This window comes from Pangasianodon hypophthalmus, chromosome 14 (genome assembly GCF_027358585.1).
Source record: "Pangasianodon hypophthalmus isolate fPanHyp1 chromosome 14, fPanHyp1.pri, whole genome shotgun sequence".
NCBI lineage: Eukaryota > Metazoa > Chordata > Actinopteri > Siluriformes > Pangasiidae > Pangasianodon > Pangasianodon hypophthalmus.
The window spans coordinates 16,327,398-16,346,807 of NC_069723.1; the positions used below are offsets into that span (position 1 = coordinate 16,327,398).

The 19,410-nt window shown below is 38.9% G+C and overlaps 1 protein-coding gene across 2 annotated transcripts in view; it reads left to right on the plus strand.

The window, feature by feature from the left end:
• Window positions 1-19,410, plus strand: part of npas1 (neuronal PAS domain protein 1) — a 39,426-nt gene extending 20,016 nt beyond the window's left edge. For both annotated transcript variants that reach the window (XM_034310940.2, XM_026934616.3), the window contains 9 exons: window positions 5,870-5,937; window positions 7,630-7,719; window positions 10,968-11,142; window positions 11,351-11,463; window positions 12,588-12,784; window positions 14,513-14,619; window positions 15,126-15,273; window positions 15,991-16,103; window positions 16,997-19,410. In XM_034310940.2, coding sequence (XP_034166831.2) covers window positions 5,870-5,937; window positions 7,630-7,719; window positions 10,968-11,142; window positions 11,351-11,463; window positions 12,588-12,784; window positions 14,513-14,619; window positions 15,126-15,273; window positions 15,991-16,103; window positions 16,997-17,955 — 1,970 coding nt within the window. In that variant the 3' untranslated portion in view covers window positions 17,956-19,410. The remainder of the gene's footprint in view (window positions 1-5,869; window positions 5,938-7,629; window positions 7,720-10,967; window positions 11,143-11,350; window positions 11,464-12,587; window positions 12,785-14,512; window positions 14,620-15,125; window positions 15,274-15,990; window positions 16,104-16,996) is intronic.

Here is a 19,410-nt window from a genome sequence, read left to right on the forward strand (position 1 = left end):
CATAAAATTAAATGAACCTATAGTGAAACCAACAGACTTCTTGTAATCTTAACTGATCCCATTTTTTTATATTTTCAATAGAATACCAATAACAGAGCTCTGAACATCAGCTGATAGCCAATACTGCTCTGATACTGACACCCTCTCAGTGAGAGAGTCAACTCCCTATATGAGCTTGTGTTGCTGAGTTATGACAAAGGTGACAAGCTATAACACAATTTCTGTCCTATGTTCATGTGTAAGATCGATGTCATGTCAGTCAACATCATATGCAGTTTGGAAAATATGTCAAACCCATTAACAATCTGATTTCTGATAGTATAAGCTCAGTTCATCCCTAATTTTACCAATTTAATCATTTGTATTATAATTGTAAAGGCATTTCACCACTCAGCCATGCATCAGGTGGCAGAGCCTACAAGCTCTGCAATTAAGGCTCTGATCGAAAGGTTGTGAGTTCAAATCCATAGACTGACAGAGAGCCACTGCTGGGCTACTGAGCAAGACCTTTACTCCAAGAGTGCTTGGATTCTATCATCTCTCACGTTTTCAGTCTCACAAGTTGGTACTCTAGGAAACCCCATCGGAAGTTGCTGTGACTGAATTCTGGCAAACAGCCAAAATATACAAAATCATGTGCTGTATTGAAATTGAAATCAGTTCCGTTTGTAATCAGATACTGGCTGTCAAAATGTCAGTGATGCTCCTGTGTTGAAGTCGAAATAGAATCTTCAAGTGCTATTTTCTCCCATTTGGGGGTAGCACGATTTTAAAATGTTATAACTTATATATAGATATAGATTTTGGAGCGTGTCTGTGGGCATTTGTGCTCGTCACAAATTGGGCAATTTTGTGTTTCCAACTTTGTGGCAACAGTTTGGGGATGACCCACATATGGGTGTGATGGTCAGATGTCCACATACTTTTAGCCATAAAGTGTAGTAAAAAAAGCCACCACACACATAAATGTAGTCTTGGATTACTACTTCTAGGCAGTATAAAAGGTTTGTACTTTATTAAAACTGATTCATTTACCACAGCCAGCTGTAGCACCTTGCATCCTGGTGAAGTTTCTTCACTCACAGGCCTGAAGCTGTATATAACTTCCTAAGATACACTTTGGAATGCTCAGAATGTTGAGCGTGAGTTTGATTGTTTAATCTCACTTTGCTCCTTGAATGGACTTTTCCTTTCAGTCTCTCTGTTCTGTTGCTGACTTACATCCTTTCCCTCCTCATCCACACTCCACCATCCCCCCCAACACACACACACACACACACACACACACACACGCTTTAGATGCCCGTCTTCCCCTAATGCTTAGCGTTTAAAGTGGCAAAAGCTTTTAAGGGACGTTAATTGCACTCAAATTATGTTCGACCGCATAAGGAGTGAGTTTACGATGGAGAGAGAGAGAAAGAGGGGAGGGCACGAAGGGTGGCTGAATGAAAGCATAATTGCGCCAGAGAAGGACGTTGTGACTAGAGTCTCCCTCGCCCTTTCTCTTTCTCTTTCTCTATCAGTCTCTTTCTGTCCCTATAGTGGGGGTGGGTTGGGGGAGTTTAGGGCATAATGAGCACCTCCCTGTGAAGAAGTTGCCAGGGGATCAGCCTGCGATTCCTATCAGCCAACTAGATTGAGCAAACTTAAGTGAAATAAAAGGCCAGTGTCACAGTTCCCATAGTAACCTCCTAACTTGGTTAATAGGATCTGGGCTAGAGGAAGGGTGTGAGAGTGAGAGAGAGAAGACAACGTCATATGGAACAGAAGAAAGGAAAGAAGCACATGAGGAAAGAGAAAATTCACTATAGTTTACTATAATTTTACTGTGGTTTTTAGGTAACAATTTTTTTTAAAGCGTGACATAGCCACTTTATTTTTGTTTTTATGTTAACTGTTATGTTACTCTTGTGACACTACCACAGTTTGCTGTGTTGCTGAAAATATGGTTTAATATTGAATTGATCTTTGATATTGAAGGAAAACAAAACTATTTTTTTTCCTAAGTTACCATGGCCAGGTAGTAAAAAAAAAAGTAAAAAAATCAACAAATGTTGCATAAAGTCTTGTTTATTATTTATGTGATGTTTTAGAATTAAAATGCAATAGCATGTTTATTAAGTAAATTACAAAAGCTTATTTAGTGTGGCCTATGTGGCAAAAAGTACCATAGCTGTGATACATTATACAATTCACACATCAAATCAAACCTTTCTGCATCTCTACCCATAGTTCATTAATGTTTTAAACAGTTTTGGTTGTGTTTTCTATAGTAACAAATCCATGCTTTTCTTTTATTTAAAGAAATAATAAAAACATTGTTCATTTCAAGACAAAGCTACTTTAAAGTTGAACTATCTTAATCCTCTTCCTCATCATCATCATGGTGATTTACATCATTATCATTGCCTCTATAGTTGGTTGTCTTTTGGTAAACAGAGACTCATCCATCATGTCAGCTTTCACGATTTAGCCTCACCTCTTTATTTGTTATGTTAAGGCAGCATTGCTCATAGCCACAGCCTAAACTGTGTGTTTAGATCGAGGGTGTCTGAGAGCCAGAATGGGAACAAGTAGTGCTCTGTATAGCACACCCCTCTGTACACACATCGAGGTTATCCTGGCCTGGGTGTGAAGCCCCCTTTTGAGGCCTCTGAAAGGACCAGACTCATTGATATTCCTGTTCTCGGTTGAGGAGGGGAACATCCCACTCTGACACTATGGCTTTGTCTGACAGTCGCTCCTGTGCTGGATTTAGGAGTATGAATGTGCATCTGTGTGTGGTAACCTCCTAACTTGTGTGTGTGTATGTGTGTGTGTGTGTGTGTGTGCATGAGACATCCTATCTTGTAGCAAAGAAAATATTATAAATGCCAGAGGTATCAGGGAAACAGCAACATTGTCACACTGCAGAAGCACACTGTCATCCTGCACTTTGGAATAGACACACAAACACACACACACACACACACACACACACACGTCCCATTACACCACCTGCTGTGAAGACAGAAGCAAAGACAGAGCTAACACGTTGTAAATGAAAGGAGATGCTTGCTTGTAAATGTTACTTGTCTGATTTTCCAATTTGTTTGCAGTGTCATGACAGACACCCCACTGCAGCAGGAGGCTGAATAAGCATGTGTGTTTGTCATCTCCGTTAACCACACTGACTCTGAAATACATTATCTTAGATATCCCACTGTGTGTAGATGACGTCCAGTGCAGATGCTCTGTTATCTAGAACAGCGGTTCTGTTATCTAGAAAGTGGGAATTGAGGACCCCCAGGAGACTGTGACATAATGACAGGGGTTTTGTCATTATATTATTATTATTATTTTATTATTTTAAATGATGTGATGATGATGGACATCTATCATAGTAACAGATATCATTTAGTTATTATAATTTTAATCTTAATGCTGTTAATGCTGTTAGTTTGAAACAAATGCTTGGAATCTACTATTTATTCCATTTTGTTTGGGTTCTGCTGGTGAAAAGTTCAGGAATAAAAAGCTCTTGAAAAGAAGTTTAAGGAAACATACTGTCATACTTTTATACTTTTATATTTTGTAATCAAACAGTTAATCAACACTTTAGTTCAGTGACCTCCTCCTCACACAGTTCTGCCAGATCTTATGATTTTTTGTAGTCCTTGTGTGAATCCTAGTGGATAGTATATGTGACCAGATCAGGTATGCGCTCCTCGTCATGAGAGTCTAAAAGTAGGAGAAGGGGAACCTATGCTGGACAGGAGTCCCTTAAAATTGTTGGGGCCCAGAACATTTGGTGCTGTTTTAGCTGTGAGTATGATCATGATTTAACTTGATACAAAGCTGTTAAGATTTTTTTTTTGCCACTAACTTTTCATACTTTACATGATGTGTGAATGTACTTCCCTTATATGAGCAAATAAAGTGACGTCCACTGCAGCTGAGCTGTGCCTGTTCCCCAACAAGCTCTGCTAGCTCTGTTAAATAAATACATATTTCCCTAATATGATTTATATTTGAATAGTTTTATTATGTCCATCAAATCAATCTCTTCTGCTATTATAACAGGGTCCATGAATATTTTACATTAAAAGGGGTCCTTGTCAGCAAAGTTTGAGAACCTTTGCTCTAGAACATACTGTAAGAATTTTAGCAGCATGTCATCTACAAGTTTGCAGTTCGTTTTTGGGAAAATGTTTTAATGAGGGGATTTTCTGAATTATGAATGTTATCTACAGAGGTGGGAAAATAAAAAGTACAATACAAAGTACAATACGTTTTTTACTGTCTTTTTTTAATGGAAACCCATTTCTGCAAAGGAAAGAAAAAATTATAACATTTTTTTTTAATTTTTGGGTGCAGCAGGACTTATTATTTCAAAGTTCTGAATTATTATCTCAAGTAATAACTGCAAGAAAATAAGTAAAAAGTTTAAAAGAGATAAGACAAGATTTTGAGATAATAAGTCATTTTTTGATAAATCAGAAATTGGATAGACTATATAAAAATTAGACTATAATAGACTATATTAAAATAATTCAAAATTTTGTGTTCAGAATTTTGAGATAATAATTTGAAGATAAGTAAGATAAGTAATTGTGAGATAAGTCAGTCATTTGGGATAATAAGTCAAAATTTTGAGATAATAATCAAACAATTTACATACTTCTGCAGCCAAAAATAATTAAAAAAAAAAAAGTTATGCAATTTTTTCTTTTTTACTATGATTTCTCTAGGGTTTCTAAATATCTATACAGTACTTGAGTTTTAATTTCACCTACTTTTGACTTTTACCATAATTACCATATTTCAAAAGAAAAATATCTACTTTCACTGTAAATATGTTAAAACACTACACAATTCTATAATCATACAGTATATTTGTAGTTGCAAGGTGACTTTTTAGCATCAGACAGCTTCAAGGAGTTGAAAATTGCTAATATAAACTATAAGAGCAAAAATGAGACCTAATACCTCTCGCTGTAATCTGTTACTATGTACACTTTGTATTTATCAAGGCCATTTGTATTGTAACAGCTAGCTATTAGCATTCAACTAGTTTGTAGTTAACCATGCTAGCTAACATTTATGAGATTGTCAATAAAACTGCTGTTAGTTAGTTTTAGCTTCCTTGGTGAAAGGAGCTCTAATGTACCATCAGTAACTGTCAGTGAGTCAACTGTCGAAATTTCAGTGTGTGATTTGAGGCAGACAGATTTTTCTTTATGCATCTTTCTTGTACTTTTACTTTCAGTAAAGTTAAGAGTTTCTACTTCTCTACTTTATCTTAAGTGAATTTGAAACTGTACTTCAGTGTTTTAGATGAATAATTATACTTATAATAAATTATACTGATAATAAATATACAGGGTGTCTCAAAAGTGTCATACATACATAGGGGAAATTAATGCTTTATAGCAAAATATCTTCTCATCATACTTAGTTTGTATGATATCTGTTTTTTCAGATAGTCTTTAAGAATGCCTTTGACAAAAGAAGAACGTATTGGTGTACCAAGAAAACGTACAGCACAAAGATCATTTAAAGGAACGCATTCGAAGTGCAATTACACGCATATCACCAGATGTGTTAACACACGTTCATTATAAGTGGAAGAAACGACTCTGTGTGTGGCTTACGAAGAAATAGCAATCACATAGAGGATGTTTTGTAAAAATAAAGTTACATTTTGTTAGACAGTGTTAATTTCTCGTGTGTATGGAGACTTTTGGGACACCCTGTAGTCCCCCAGTGTAGCCAGAATAAAGTTCTGCAGCTCTGCTCAGTCAGGGCTGCCAATGTGTAAGCAAACATATCAGGAAATATTTCTGTGTCCAGTTTTTGTACTGATCTTTGTGTCTGTCCTGCTGTGTAGTGCGGAGAAACAGTCACTCACTGGCCACTGATATATTCGAGCAGCACCTGGGAGCACATGTACTACAGGTAAACCCTCAACATGTCTGCAGCTTCTGATGTTTATGTGTGGATTCATTTACCACCTTTTTAAATCGCACTGGTAGTAACTCATGAATTTACTAGGACTACCAAGTGTTATGCACTAACATACTGCCTGTTACAGTTATCGCTGTGACAGCAATGGAATATTAATATGTGTAATAAACCCCAGTATTAAAGTGTTCAGTATATTTCTGTATTGGCTTACAATTTGCCACTTTATATTTTAAAGTAAGCAACATTAAGTGCTGTATAACTACAAATGACCGTGAACATATTCATTTACTTGTTTCAAAAATTGCTAGAATATTTATAAAACGACTACCGACTATTTTTAAACCACAAGTAGTTTCAAATAACATAGCAGTGCAGTTTTTTGTTTTCAACTGGTGTTACAGTAAGTCAGTAATTTGAGATAATACGACAAGATTTTGAGTTAAAGTACATTTTTTAGATAAGAATCCAGAAATTTGATAGACTATTTCAAAATTTTTGAAATGAACTCAAAAGTTTGAGGTAAGTCAAGAAATTGAGATAATAAGCATTTGCAGTAATAAGTCAAAAATTGAGATAATAAGTCAAAATTCTGAGAAAATAAGTCAAAATGTTAACATACTACTGCTGTCAGAAAATGTTATGCAATTTTTTTTCTTTTCTACTTGGTGTATTTTTCTTTAAATGTAGGCTACTCTCTTAAAAATCTCAAACTGTTTGATATACTGCACTTTCAAATGTTTTCTGACTTACTGTAATTAATGATATTACTAATTCAGATTGACTTATCATAATATAACAACAGACTGTACTGTCAAAAACCCATTTAATATAGATTTATATTTCTCTCACACAACGTCACCCATGGCTTCACTGATGTTTAAGGCTGCAACTGAGGTAAATAACCTATAGTTTAAAGAACCTCAAAAAAAGAGTTGAAATGAAAATAAAAGCATAACGTCTACAAAAGGACATGCAGCAGAGACCCCACAGAAATCAAATTAACGCTTCAGGGAGCAAAAAAAATTGTGCGTCTCTTCTTTTCTCCTCCGTGTCCTCTGTCACTAATAACTACATAATTGCTCTTTATTTTTTTATCGTGCGGTTCAAGGCAGCTCGCCTATCCCACAATTCCTGACCACTCTCATTTGCATAGCGAACGAGTCCTATGCATAAATTACCGCCACTTCAAGAGTCACCGCCAAAACAGCAGTCATTCTCCAACAAAGTGGCCACCTTCCTTGCTCACTTGTGGATGCTTGTTATTACGATTAATATTATTCTTTGAAGGAGTCTCTTAATGGGGTGGCTGTATACCTTTCAGTTTTTTTTTATTTGAGTCGCACACCGCCGTGCCTACTGCCACTTCTTTGAGCAGATTGCAGTGGGGGGGATTAGTGTCTGATGATTAGTCTGGCAAATGAATCAGACGTATGGGTTTCTGGTGCTTTTTATTAAAGATTATTGTATAACCTTTAATTATAAAAATGTCTCTATCTTTTATTATATATTCAAAGGAAATAAAACCTGGGGCTTATTTGCTGTAGTAAGAAACGTTTTGGTCTTGTGTTTATTCCTGAATTGGATCACATGATCAATGTTCATTTTGGTCTTTATTTATGTCTGGAAAAATTCTGAGTGTTTTGCAAGAAATAAAATCTTCCTCTCATTTTTTTTTTTCTGCAGTCTCTGGATGGGTTTGTGTTTGTGGTCAGTCAAGAAGGCCGTTTCCTCTATATTTCTGAGACAGTGTCGATCTACTTGGGCCTCTCACAGGTTAGACACACACACACACACACACACACACACACACATATACACACACAGATGGCTGTGTTTTTAACACTTAGCCCTGTGTGTTCTATAGATGTGTATCTGTTATTCATGGGGTTTTGTGCAAAAGAGAAAAGGAAATAAACCTTAAGGAATATCCTTGTCTCTGTATGCTCTCTCTCTTCTCTCTCGCTGTCTCTCTCTCTCTCTCTCTCTCTCTCTCTCAACTGTTATGTGCTCGCTCACCAGGTGCTCACCTCCTTTGATTGCCTGTGGCCTCTTGTACAGGGAATGTTAAGTCCTGCCATTTCGCCCAGATGCATAAATAATAACAGTAATTACTCGCACAGCAATCAAAGTGTTGCCCTAGCGAGCTGGGGTCTGTCTCAGGAGCAAATCGATAGGCATCTTAAAAGCTGCATTGATTGTAAGATGTAGAAAAACACACACACACACACATACACACAGTCTGTGAGGGGGATGGTAAGACAGATAGTGAGAAATGTGGCGAGCCAGCAAGGGAAAACAGATATGTTTAGGAGGAGGGATTGAATAGCGTAGAGGGGAGAGAAAATAAGGGATTGCTCAGAGAGACCTTATTGAGTGGGCGTAAAAGGAGGAATGGCTCGGTGATTTGGCTTTTCTCCTGTGCTTTTGTTTTAGTAAAATGTGCAGGTCATCCAGTTGATAGCAGATTACTCAGCTGGGTTTTAGGACCATGGCTGTTTATAGCTTTGCCATGGTTTGGTTGGTTTGGTTATGTTTCAAACTGCACAGTGAGTCTGGACATCTGCGAGAGCAGAATGCATTAATAGAATAAGCTTTTTCCCCCTATTATCCATGTGCAGATGGCTCAAAATGAATGCGCCACTCTTCTCAAACATGGCAATCCCTCATCGGTATTTTCGCCTTACACGTCAGGATGAGACAGAATGACAAACAACAAGCCCAGACATCAATCCATGTAGGATCTGTTTGAGTTGGAGACCTAATTTGATCATCAGTAAGCCTGAAACCTTGTACACTGCCCCTTATTGTGGTTAATCCCGTTGACCTTTCACTAGCCCGTAGGGTTCCTTAGGCAGATTAGGCCGGGTCAGGCACCTTCAGCTCCGGGCCACGTCCTCTGCAGCCTGTGGAGATAATTTGGCTGCTCTTGGAGCTCCAAGAATGAGGCGCAGAGGTGGATAAGCTCCAAGAAAGCGGTTCAGAGGTATAAAGTGGGGGAGGTGGAGGTCTGGGGCTCAGCTACTGCTCTTTTCGCATCTCCTCTCAGCCATGCCAGGGAGGTGGAGCAGGCTGGACAGGGTGGGGAATTGATCTGGGCCTGGTTAGTATGCGGCACCTTCTCCCTCTTCTCCTCTCCTCTTCCTCTCCTCTTCCTCTCCGCTTTCTCTCGCTCCCTGTCTTTCTATCTCTCTCACCCTCCATCTCTCCCCCATCACTCAGCGCCAAACTGAAAGTGTGTTGTGGACGACTGCCCGGACGCCTCATACATATTAAAGACACTGCTATTATTTATATCATGCCCCCCCCATTCTAAGCCGACCCTATCACCACTGCCGCCTTCTCTTCTCTCTCCTTATTCCTCTTACACTAACTAAAGCCTTTTCTCTCATCCTTTATTTCCTATTGTGTCTGTTACACCACCCCATCTTCCTCTCATCCTCTCTTACTCTCTGTTGCTCCATCCGTGAACGCCAGTCTCGTTAACTGCACCATTGAGACACAGAACCTTCCAGAATATACACCTAAACCACCTTCTCAAAGGCTGAGTGGGCCAGATTAAGTCCTCCAAGTCAGGTCTCTCATGCCCAATGTCTCTATGAAGTACCTCCCCTGTTTTACCTCTCAATTAGTGAACACACGCTTCCACAACTGTTATCCCTCTCAGCCGCCCACTCCTCCCCTAGCACTTTTTTCTCTCTCTTTCTTTCTTTTTCCTTGTCCGATTTCACCCAACCGGCTCCTTTTTTTTGCGGGCATTAGTGTCCTTGAAGGCCGGCGGAAAATCCTATAAAATCCTTCAGTAAATGGATCTAATCCTGTAATAAATGGGTATGTCCCGCAGACAAGGGTGTGAGGGAGAGACTGGCTTTTTATCAAGATGGAATGAAATCTAACCCATACCGTTTGTTTTTTTTTATAGATCTGGAAAGGAAAGAGGGATCAAAAAAGTGTGACTTTTATCATAATCTTACTGTTATCTTAAACTTTTGAAGCATTGCACTTTGCAATAGACAGAACAAGGATGGGAATAATGCTTTAGCTTTTAGGCGTTGGCTTTAGTTCAGTGCTTTCAAGCTGATGTTATAGAAAAGTGCAAGAAGGTTCTATAACCCTGAGTTATTATGCGCTTTGACTTTCCTTATACATTTTGTAATGTGCAGCAAATAGAATATTACATGGAGGTCATGCTATGGTGTGGTTAATGATTTATGTGAGAGGTTGCTTTTATCTTTCTGATGTTAGTTGTCACTCCAGCTTAACCAAGTATAAAAATAAAACCATGAATAAAAATACAGATATTAATTAATAGAAGTTCTGTGTGACTTATTGTCTCTTTAAACATTTACTGTTAGAAATATAATATATATTTTTATTCTAAATAAGAATCTGTACATTTACATTTATGGCATTTGACAGACACCCTTATGCAGGGCGACTTACAGAAGTGCTTTGAAGTGTCTATCAATAAATACATCTTGATACTGGGTCACGAGTATCAAAAGTTGCACTTCAAGACATTTTTTTCTTAATTAATGAAATGAACATATATCACACAGAAGTGAGAGTGGATAACATGCATTTTATAACATTTCTGATAAACGAACAGCCTTCGGACACGAACAAAACATGTTTAATCTTTGACATAGACAAGAGAAGACATTATATGAAAACATTTTTTCGAGGCTCGAGACACTGTGACTTGGCAGATGAGAAAGATTTATGTGCCCCAGAATGGGCTATGATAGGCGGTGCCAGGTAGTAATGGTCTGAAGGTATTAAGAACAGCAACACTGATAGGTTTTTCAAACTCAGCAGTCTCTTGTACTCTTCCCCAAAATACAAAATGCAGCGACCTCTAACAGGATTTCACAAGCAATGCCAGACAAGTGGTTCTAAAAGAGGTCACTGATAAATGGAGTGAAAGTAGACTGACATTAATTGACAACAAAGAGGTGTACAATAAAAGGTTGGCAATGTGAACATAATGTTTTGATGCTCTGTGTGTGTGTTTGTGTTTTTAGGTGGAATTAACAGGCAGTAGTGTGTTTGACTACATCCATCCTGCAGATCATGTGGAGATGGCAGAGCGATTGGGAATTAAGCCACACCTCCGCACAGAGGCGGGCTGTCAGACTGTCCAGGAAAGTGCTTCAAGTTCCGCCTCCACATCCTCATTGGCTGGCACACCTGAACCAGGTAACCTTATCGTTAGTGAGTTGAGTTCTTTTTTTTTTGTTTGTTGATTTTTGCACTTTCTTTATGTTTGTTTGTTGTTTTGTATATTTATAAGTAGACTCATTACAGTGAATATCTCAGTAAAGCCTCAAGACAGACATGTTGTGCACAGGTGGTATTTTTGTGCATATGTGTGTGACGATATGCTCTTCTGTCTCTTCTCCTGCAGCCCCCTCCAGTCCGCTGTCATCCGGAGATGAGCCAGCAGAGCGAGGTTTCTTTGTCCGGATGAAATCCACCCTTACTAAGCGCGGCCTACACGTCAAATCCTCTGGTTATAAGGTGAGTCTAAGCTCTCATACAGCCCCAGTTTGCCAAAGCCACAGCAGTCTTAAGATCATTTCATTAAGAACTATACTGCCTTTAGTCACAGTAGATCTCTGTTCAAGTTGTGGGAAGGCCATGCATTGAACTTTTGTTTTTGTTATCCAGCGACTCCCAGTTAAACTTATCAGGTAATCATTCAATCCTTCTTAAGTCAGGTGAGGCAGGAGGGACAGGGAAAACCCTGAGGGCTTGGATAACCAGGTTCTAGATTATGGCCAAATATTCTGCAATAACTGCTCATAGAGTATATCAGAAAAAATTATTTAAAGTTGATTTTATGTCCTACAAAATAAGTCATGTCTAGATAATTAGATATCACAGCATTGTTGAATTCTTTAATCTGATTGATGTGGATGAATTTTCTGTAACTGCAGCTCTGAAAGGTTTATATTAATGCACTTGTTCTAATACATTATTGTTTCTATGGAAACTACTCAGTTACATGGACTTGTATGGCGGACGTTCCACAAATTTAAGACTAATAATAAACGGATGAAATAATTTGCTATTATTTAACAAAGAAATACATATAATTATTGATATGGTGAATCTTTCTGTAAGGAGTTGTTTATTTAACATTTGTGGAAGGAGTCTCCAGTGTCAGTGCTTTCCAGTTTCTCGGTATCATGAGAAGCTGCCTTGTTTTCTTATTAACTTCAAGAGAGAGAAAGAAAGAGAGGCTGGTGAAGGACCAACTGTTTATAACAGGAACTACCTTGTTTTGTGGACATTCAGCATTATTAAATGTAACTATAAGTAGATAAAAAAGTATAATGTCTCATTATTTAAATAATAAACAAAATCAGGACATGCAGTTATAGGAAAATAATCAACTTTAGGGTGGTAGCACTAACGCTACTTCATGTTAGGTCACATCGTACCACTTGTTGTAGAGTATTAACAATGTTCCTGTTGTGTTTAAATTACAAATAGCATTGCTGGATTACTGTTTGTAATTTAATTTATTAAACCAATATGCAATATTCTCAAACACTGCTTTTTGTCCTAGTGTGGTAGTGTTCTCAATTTTTGGTATAATTAATTATACAAACTGTGGTTCTCATTTAACTTCCTGTCAGGTGATCCACGTTACTGGCCGGATTCGCTGTCGGCCAGCCCTGGTTCCAGGCTCTTCACGCTCACTCCATCGGCCAATGGGATTGGTTGCTCTTGCTCACACACTCCCGCCCTCCACTCTTAATGAGGTGCGCATGGAGAGTCACATGTTCGTGTTTCGGGTCAACATGGATCTCCAGATCACCTACTGCGAGAACAGGTATTGTCTCACTAAACCACTCAGTGAACATTGAACTGTCTTTGCTCTAAATGGTTGTGAAATTTTGTATTAGATATATACATTAGATTTTATACATCTAAAGCGTGAATTTTCTTTACAAACACAACATCTGTTGGCCTGAGAGCATGTCCTAAATAAGCAAATTTTACTAAAACTACTCATTTGGATACAAAAGCACTAGAAACTCCCATGAGAAACATAACATTAACCATGATACTTGCACGATCAACAACTTATTAATTCTTAAACAACTCACCAGTTCAACAATTCATCAACTGAAATTCCCAGTAACTTATTGAATATGTTACAATATATGCACAGTGAAATCTTGTGGCAAATTAAAACCTGCATCAGGGGTTCTTAGCCTTTTTGTATCCAGAGATTCCTTCATATTTATTTACTGGAGCCATAAGAGCACCTACAAACCCAAAACCAGTTACTCTGTGTTAAAGGTGTTAAACATTCTGCATCATATTAACAGCATTTGTCCTAGTTTAAATAAAACTTGCAGGTAGATTCAAATTGACCATTTTTGCTTGTTTTAAAGCTATTTGGCTTTCTTTCCTACAAAAAAATGTGCATCAATTTACATAATATTTACAGCAACTATAAAAATAGTAAGTATTATAATAGTTAAATCTACATCTAAAAATGTAAAAGACTTTTGGTTTGTGCCTCTAGGGTAACTTTAAAGGTGAAGGTAGAACCGTAAAAAGAGGATTTCCTTTTAAAAGAGGATATAAGAACATAGGGACACTAAAAACTATTAGCTAAAACATTTGAGAAACCATTTAGTGGATAGTGTAGGTATTGTCGATAGATAGCAGTAGATTGTAATCATTATTAAAGAAAATAATAAAATTGCAGAACCCCTGCCTTATGGCATGCATCCCTGGGGGCTCCTGGACCCTACTTGGAGAACGACTGATCTAGAATGTTCATAAAAGTCAAACCTGCAGAAAATACACTTTTAGAGTTAATTCAGCACTTGGGATTTTGCTGTGTGGATGACCAACATTGAATCAGCTTGGATCTAACCATAATTTGCTTAGGGAATGGAGACTAATCAGTTGCTAGTTGACTAAAATTAAATTATCGTGTGCTTGGATCAAGTCTCTGTCCTTATGTCATGTGTTAGTAATATAGATGGGTGACAAATTCAAGGAAAGACCAACATGAAGTGTCTTAGTAAGGTGTTGGGCCACGATGAGCCCCCCAGAACAGCTTCAGTGTGCCTTGGCATAGTTTCTACACACCTCTGGAAGTGTACTGGAGAGATGAATGCCATTCTTCTAAAAGATTTCTTCAGTTAGTGTTTTGATGATAGCGGTGAAGAGCACCATCTAACACATCGCTCCAAAATCTCCTATAGGTGTTCAGTTGGCTTGAGATATGTTGAGATATGTTGAGCATAGGCTTTAAATCATTGTACATATCAAACCATTAAGTGAACCTTGTGTCCTGTGGATGCAGGGTGGGGTCATCCTGGAAGTGACCGCTGCCGTCAGGACAGAAATGTTTCATCATACGTGATCAGTCAGAAGAACTGTGTATTGATTTGCAGTGACTCTAAGGGGAGAGGTGGACCCAAATCTTGGTGGCAAAATACTGTAAAATGCCCCCAAAGGATCTGCACCCTTGTGTTTACCCATGCATTTATTCCAGATTTCCTTTAATTTGTCACCTGTTTGCATGTGTTTAATGCAGGATCTCAGAATATATGGACCTGAGCCCAGCTGAGGTGGTGGGACACACCTGCTACCACTTTATCCATGTGGAAGATCTAGATAACATCCGGCAAAGCCACGAAGATTGTGAGCCTCTCTTTCTTTCTGTTTTTTGACTCTCTAGTTTTTTTTTTCTCTGTTTTTCTGCCCCTCCCTTTTTCCTTTTTTATTGTTTGTACATTTGCCTGAGTTTCAACAGCTTATAATTAGAAACTAATACAAATACAGGGAAAGCGGAAAGCAAACACAAAGATCAGTGAAAGTCTTTGTGAGGCCCAGTGCGGGATTTAACAGATGGGAAACGAAAGTTATTACAGCAGAACAGAAAAAAAGTAGACAGCTAACAGAAGATGAAGAAAAAAACTGACAGTTTGATTATACAAAGGCCAGATGCTCTCAGTCTCACACGTCATCCAAAGCAGTCCAAAAGAGAAGCATGAAAGCGCAAAATGGCCAACAGCATTTTTGTCAACAGCGCCCCCTAGCCACTATGAGTTGCATGTAACTTTCAGTTGAATGAGGTGCCTGAATTCTGTAATCCTAGCATGATTTTTGTGCCCATACACTTTTTGTTAATGTGTGTGTTTCATCAGTGCTGAGGAAGGGTCAGGTTGTGACTGGTTACTACCGCTGGCTGCAGAGGAGAGGCGGGTATTTGTGGGTTCAGTCATGTGCCACTGTGTCCATCAACCACAAAGCACCACATGAACGCAACGTCATCTGGGTCAACTACATACTCAGGTCAGCTCTCTAATGGCTTCATGGGAGATTTTTGTGTGCCCCTGCGTCCATTTTATTTAAGAAGAGGGTCACTGATTGCCCTCTCATTGCGTTCGTGTGGGTGTGGGTGTGTATGCTTGAATGTGTAAAAAAAATGCTAATAAGCTCAAACAACTCTTAGTCAGCTCCTCTGTCTCTGTGAGTGTATGTGTGTATCACAAACGCACACACACATACACATAAAGCAGACAATAACCAGACAAGCAGGCTGAATTACAATGATAATTGGGCTGGCGATATATAATTACACCAAATGGATGTCAAGATTTTCTGGCTGAATGGTGTTTTAGTTAATTAACACTGTAATTATGAGAGCTAATTAACTTCTACAGCACCCTGTTGGAGCAGCACTCTTAACAAGGGCTTTAAGTGTGTTTCTGCATGGAAAGGAGGTGTGTGTACAGTGTGCATAAGAGACAGGGTGGGGGAGTAACATGATTCAATCCTCTCTGTCATTTGCGTATACTGTGGAGAAAAATACATGTTGTCTATTAATTGCTCCTGGCCCTAATGGGTCATTTAAGCATATTTAATCGAGTGGGAGCAAAAATGGCACCTGTGATGTAGCCTGATGTTCACATCTAACAAAATAATAATTCAAAGCAGGCTGTAACCAAGTTCTCAAAATGTACAGATTGTGTGGATCTAATCTTTTTCTTTATATTTCTCCTCTATCAGTCGGACAGAAATGCCTGACATGCCACTGGATTTACTACAACTCCCAGAAACCCTGAAAGCTGAGCGTCTTCGGGCGAGCTCTTCCACTCGTGATATCTCTCCAAAGGCACATGGTATGGCATGTAATTACATAAAATGAATATTCAATACTTTAATTAATACTTCTAGGGCTTTCTAGGTCAGGTTTGTAAAGTGGTTGCTAGTTTTTGTGCATTGCTTTCTTACCTTAATTTCTAAGGTGCTTAATATTGCTCAAATGCAAGGCCTCTAAATAACCAACATTTACACACTGCCAGACCTTGAAATTATACAGTTTAATCTGTTTACAGTATACTGTGGGTTTACAGTACTGAGCCAAAAAGGTTTGGCCTTCAATAATGTTATAGCAGATATAGCTTTTCAACTTTTTTTTCTTCAACTTAAGCAGTATTTTTGTATAAACCTTATATTCACATATGTTCAGTAACAGAGGCCTTAAAGTGTCTGCCGGTGTATATGTTACTGAGTGCATTAGCTGAGTGCAAAAGTTTTCATCCTCCATGGTTCCAAAGTCTATTCTACAATTTATCTACAAAAACATAGTTCCAAGAAAGAGATATGCAAACTTCTGAACTGATTTTTTTTTACTTAGCAAAGAAACATCTGTTAAACATACCACAAATCAAACGTCTTGTTGCTAATATGTTTATTTCACCACTTCCACTGCATGAAACATTGCAGTGTGTTATCAAATAGTTGAAGTTAAAAAGATGTGCAGTGAATGATTTAGTAGTCATGCGTTAAGTCTGTGCATAGACAGTATATTACACACATAACTCATCATAACAGCATCATAATCATACAGTTACCAAACTGTACGGTTTTTTCCTCCTCTTATTTGTTTTCTTTCCTAAATTCATGTATTATTTTCACGTACTGGCTACTAAAACCAGTACATACGTTTTTTAAAAAATATACATAAACACTGCATTTTGTCTGTATTAAGTAAATTCTGTCTGCTTTCCAGGCCCGAATGGTGCCCACCCAACAAAGGGCGGAGTTGGACGAAATGAATCTGAGCGCAAAGGGAGAGACTCTTACACTCACCCTACTGCTAACCAATCAGATAACAGGAGGAAGAGGCCTCACCACTCCAGCCCTGAAAACACCCCTCCACAAACAAGGAGACAACTCGAGGTGTTCCGGCATAGAGAGGAGAGCCTGTCAGGGTCCTCGGATTCAGCCAGCGACAGTGAAGCTGAAGAAGAGGAAGAGGACGACAAGGAAGACGAGTGGGAGCACAACGGCAACAGCAAGAGACTGAAGACCGATGTGGGAGCCTCTAAGAAGAACAGCGAGACAGGGAAAGTCCGTAACGGTCGTGCTGTAATCCAGCAGCTGAAGAGCGTGGTGACCAGCACTGCCAGCTCTAACGTTAAAACTGAGCAGGAGATGTTGGGTGCTGGTGTTTGTTCAGCCACTGGAGGGCGATGGAGCAACACTCAGTCCACCAGGGGTATAAATGGCAGCAGCCCCCCATCCCAAGATTCCGAGTCAGTCACTACAGAAGCTCCAGCTAAGGGTCTTTTCAGCCCTCCCTCACCCATCTCAGCTTCACCCCTGCCTAGGGAAGATCGTTCCCTCCACGGAGGCCGCACGCCTGATTACGAGCTTCTTCAGAGACTAGCTGCGGGTGGAGCAGCGGGGCGTGTACTGTTCCACCCTCTCGCTCTCGGCCCTCCAGGGCATCAGAGCCTTTACGCTCCGAGCACCATCCGCTACGCCCCTCCCGAGCTGCCCACTGCCCACGCTGAGGGGCCACGCCTGGACCACGCACCCAAATCACCCACTTTCTTTCCACACCTGCAGAGAATCGCCGCTCTACCACCCTTCAGCGGCTTCTCTCCTTCAGAGCCTCCCTTTGCTCCATCCCTTCCCTTCTGCATGAATGGACTGAGAGGAGCAGCAGGGACAGATGAGGACTGAGAAAACAGAGACTGTAAATAAGAGAGAGAAGAAAGAGATAGGTAGCACAACACTGGAAAAAAATACTGAAGGAAATGAGAGGGAAGGGGTGCAGGCTTGTCATACAGTCTTCCCAGCATCCTTTCCGGGTAGCTCATGCGTTTGCACAGGTCTTCCTCTCTCTGGATATGCAGGAAAAGCCATACTGTACAAATGGAGATCATCATCATACAGACAGACACGTTCATATAAAACTCCAGAAGGGAATATTTACATCAATTAAAAGAAATGGACCTTTGAGTGTAAAGGCCTATCAGGACATTTGCCAAACAAACAAAAAAAAAATCCTAGGCTGAAATAAGAAAGCACAGTCCCTTCATGGAGTAATCACGACTAAGCCTCTTTTACAGATTTAAACACTAGTATTTTTTTTATTTTCTACAAACACATGCAGTATTAGACTCTTATTCTCATAAGCTTACAGGAAATGAATAACTTCAGACAGTGCAAACATATTTAAAATATTTGGTATTTAAAGACTGCATACATGCAAGGCTCCGAAGCCCTATACACATAATGTGAACAAATTTACTGTCATGAACTTTAACTAACCTCTTCTAGGGATTTAGGGTCAGTTGGTTGGGAGGGTGAAAACACTGTCTTTCATCATCATCCATCATGTCCAAGCACTTACGTTCAAGCGTCTGGCTTTGAATATATAGCACTTCATTAATGACCACGCTTTCCATTTTTCTCTAGTGTATGAAAAAAAGAAGTTGATAAGGCTGTGGTCAATAAAAAGTACTTTTTATATCAAACTGAAAAAAAAAAATTAAAGAACGTAAAGATGTGATCACTGAAAAGGGAACGTACCCAAGTGGTCCTTACAGTCGAAACATTCAGATAAAGGCATACTACACTGTTCAGCTGATATTCTGTGTGCAGATTCTTTGTTAACAAAAGGGTTTTCATGAAAAATCCTATCATTTTTATGTGTCTGTGCCAAAAGAATCATTTTTAAATGTAAATGGCCATAAGTTTTCAATCTAAAGGATAAGCCTTTTGTGTTTTACTTATTAGTGCACATAGGTTGTGCGTGAGTGCGTGAATGAATCAGTGAGTGAATCAATGAATGAGTCAGTGAATCACTGATAGAAAAAGTGAGTGTGTGAATCAGTGAGTGCATGAGTCAGTGAGAGTGTGTGACTGAATCAGTGAGTCAGTACATCAGAGTCAACAAGTGACTGACTGAATGAGTGAGTGAGGGTGTGTGTGCATTATAGGGAGGACACACACACACATTCGTGTGTTCTTTGTTTCATGAGATTGTGGTCTCTTTAACTTTTTCCATCACTGTGAATCTAACCTTTTTATGTTGAAATGTTTGTGAAAACACAATGGTATCAACATTAAATGAAAATGAAAATCTGTAAAGATTATTATAATGATAATACAGATGACAGATAATAAACTCTA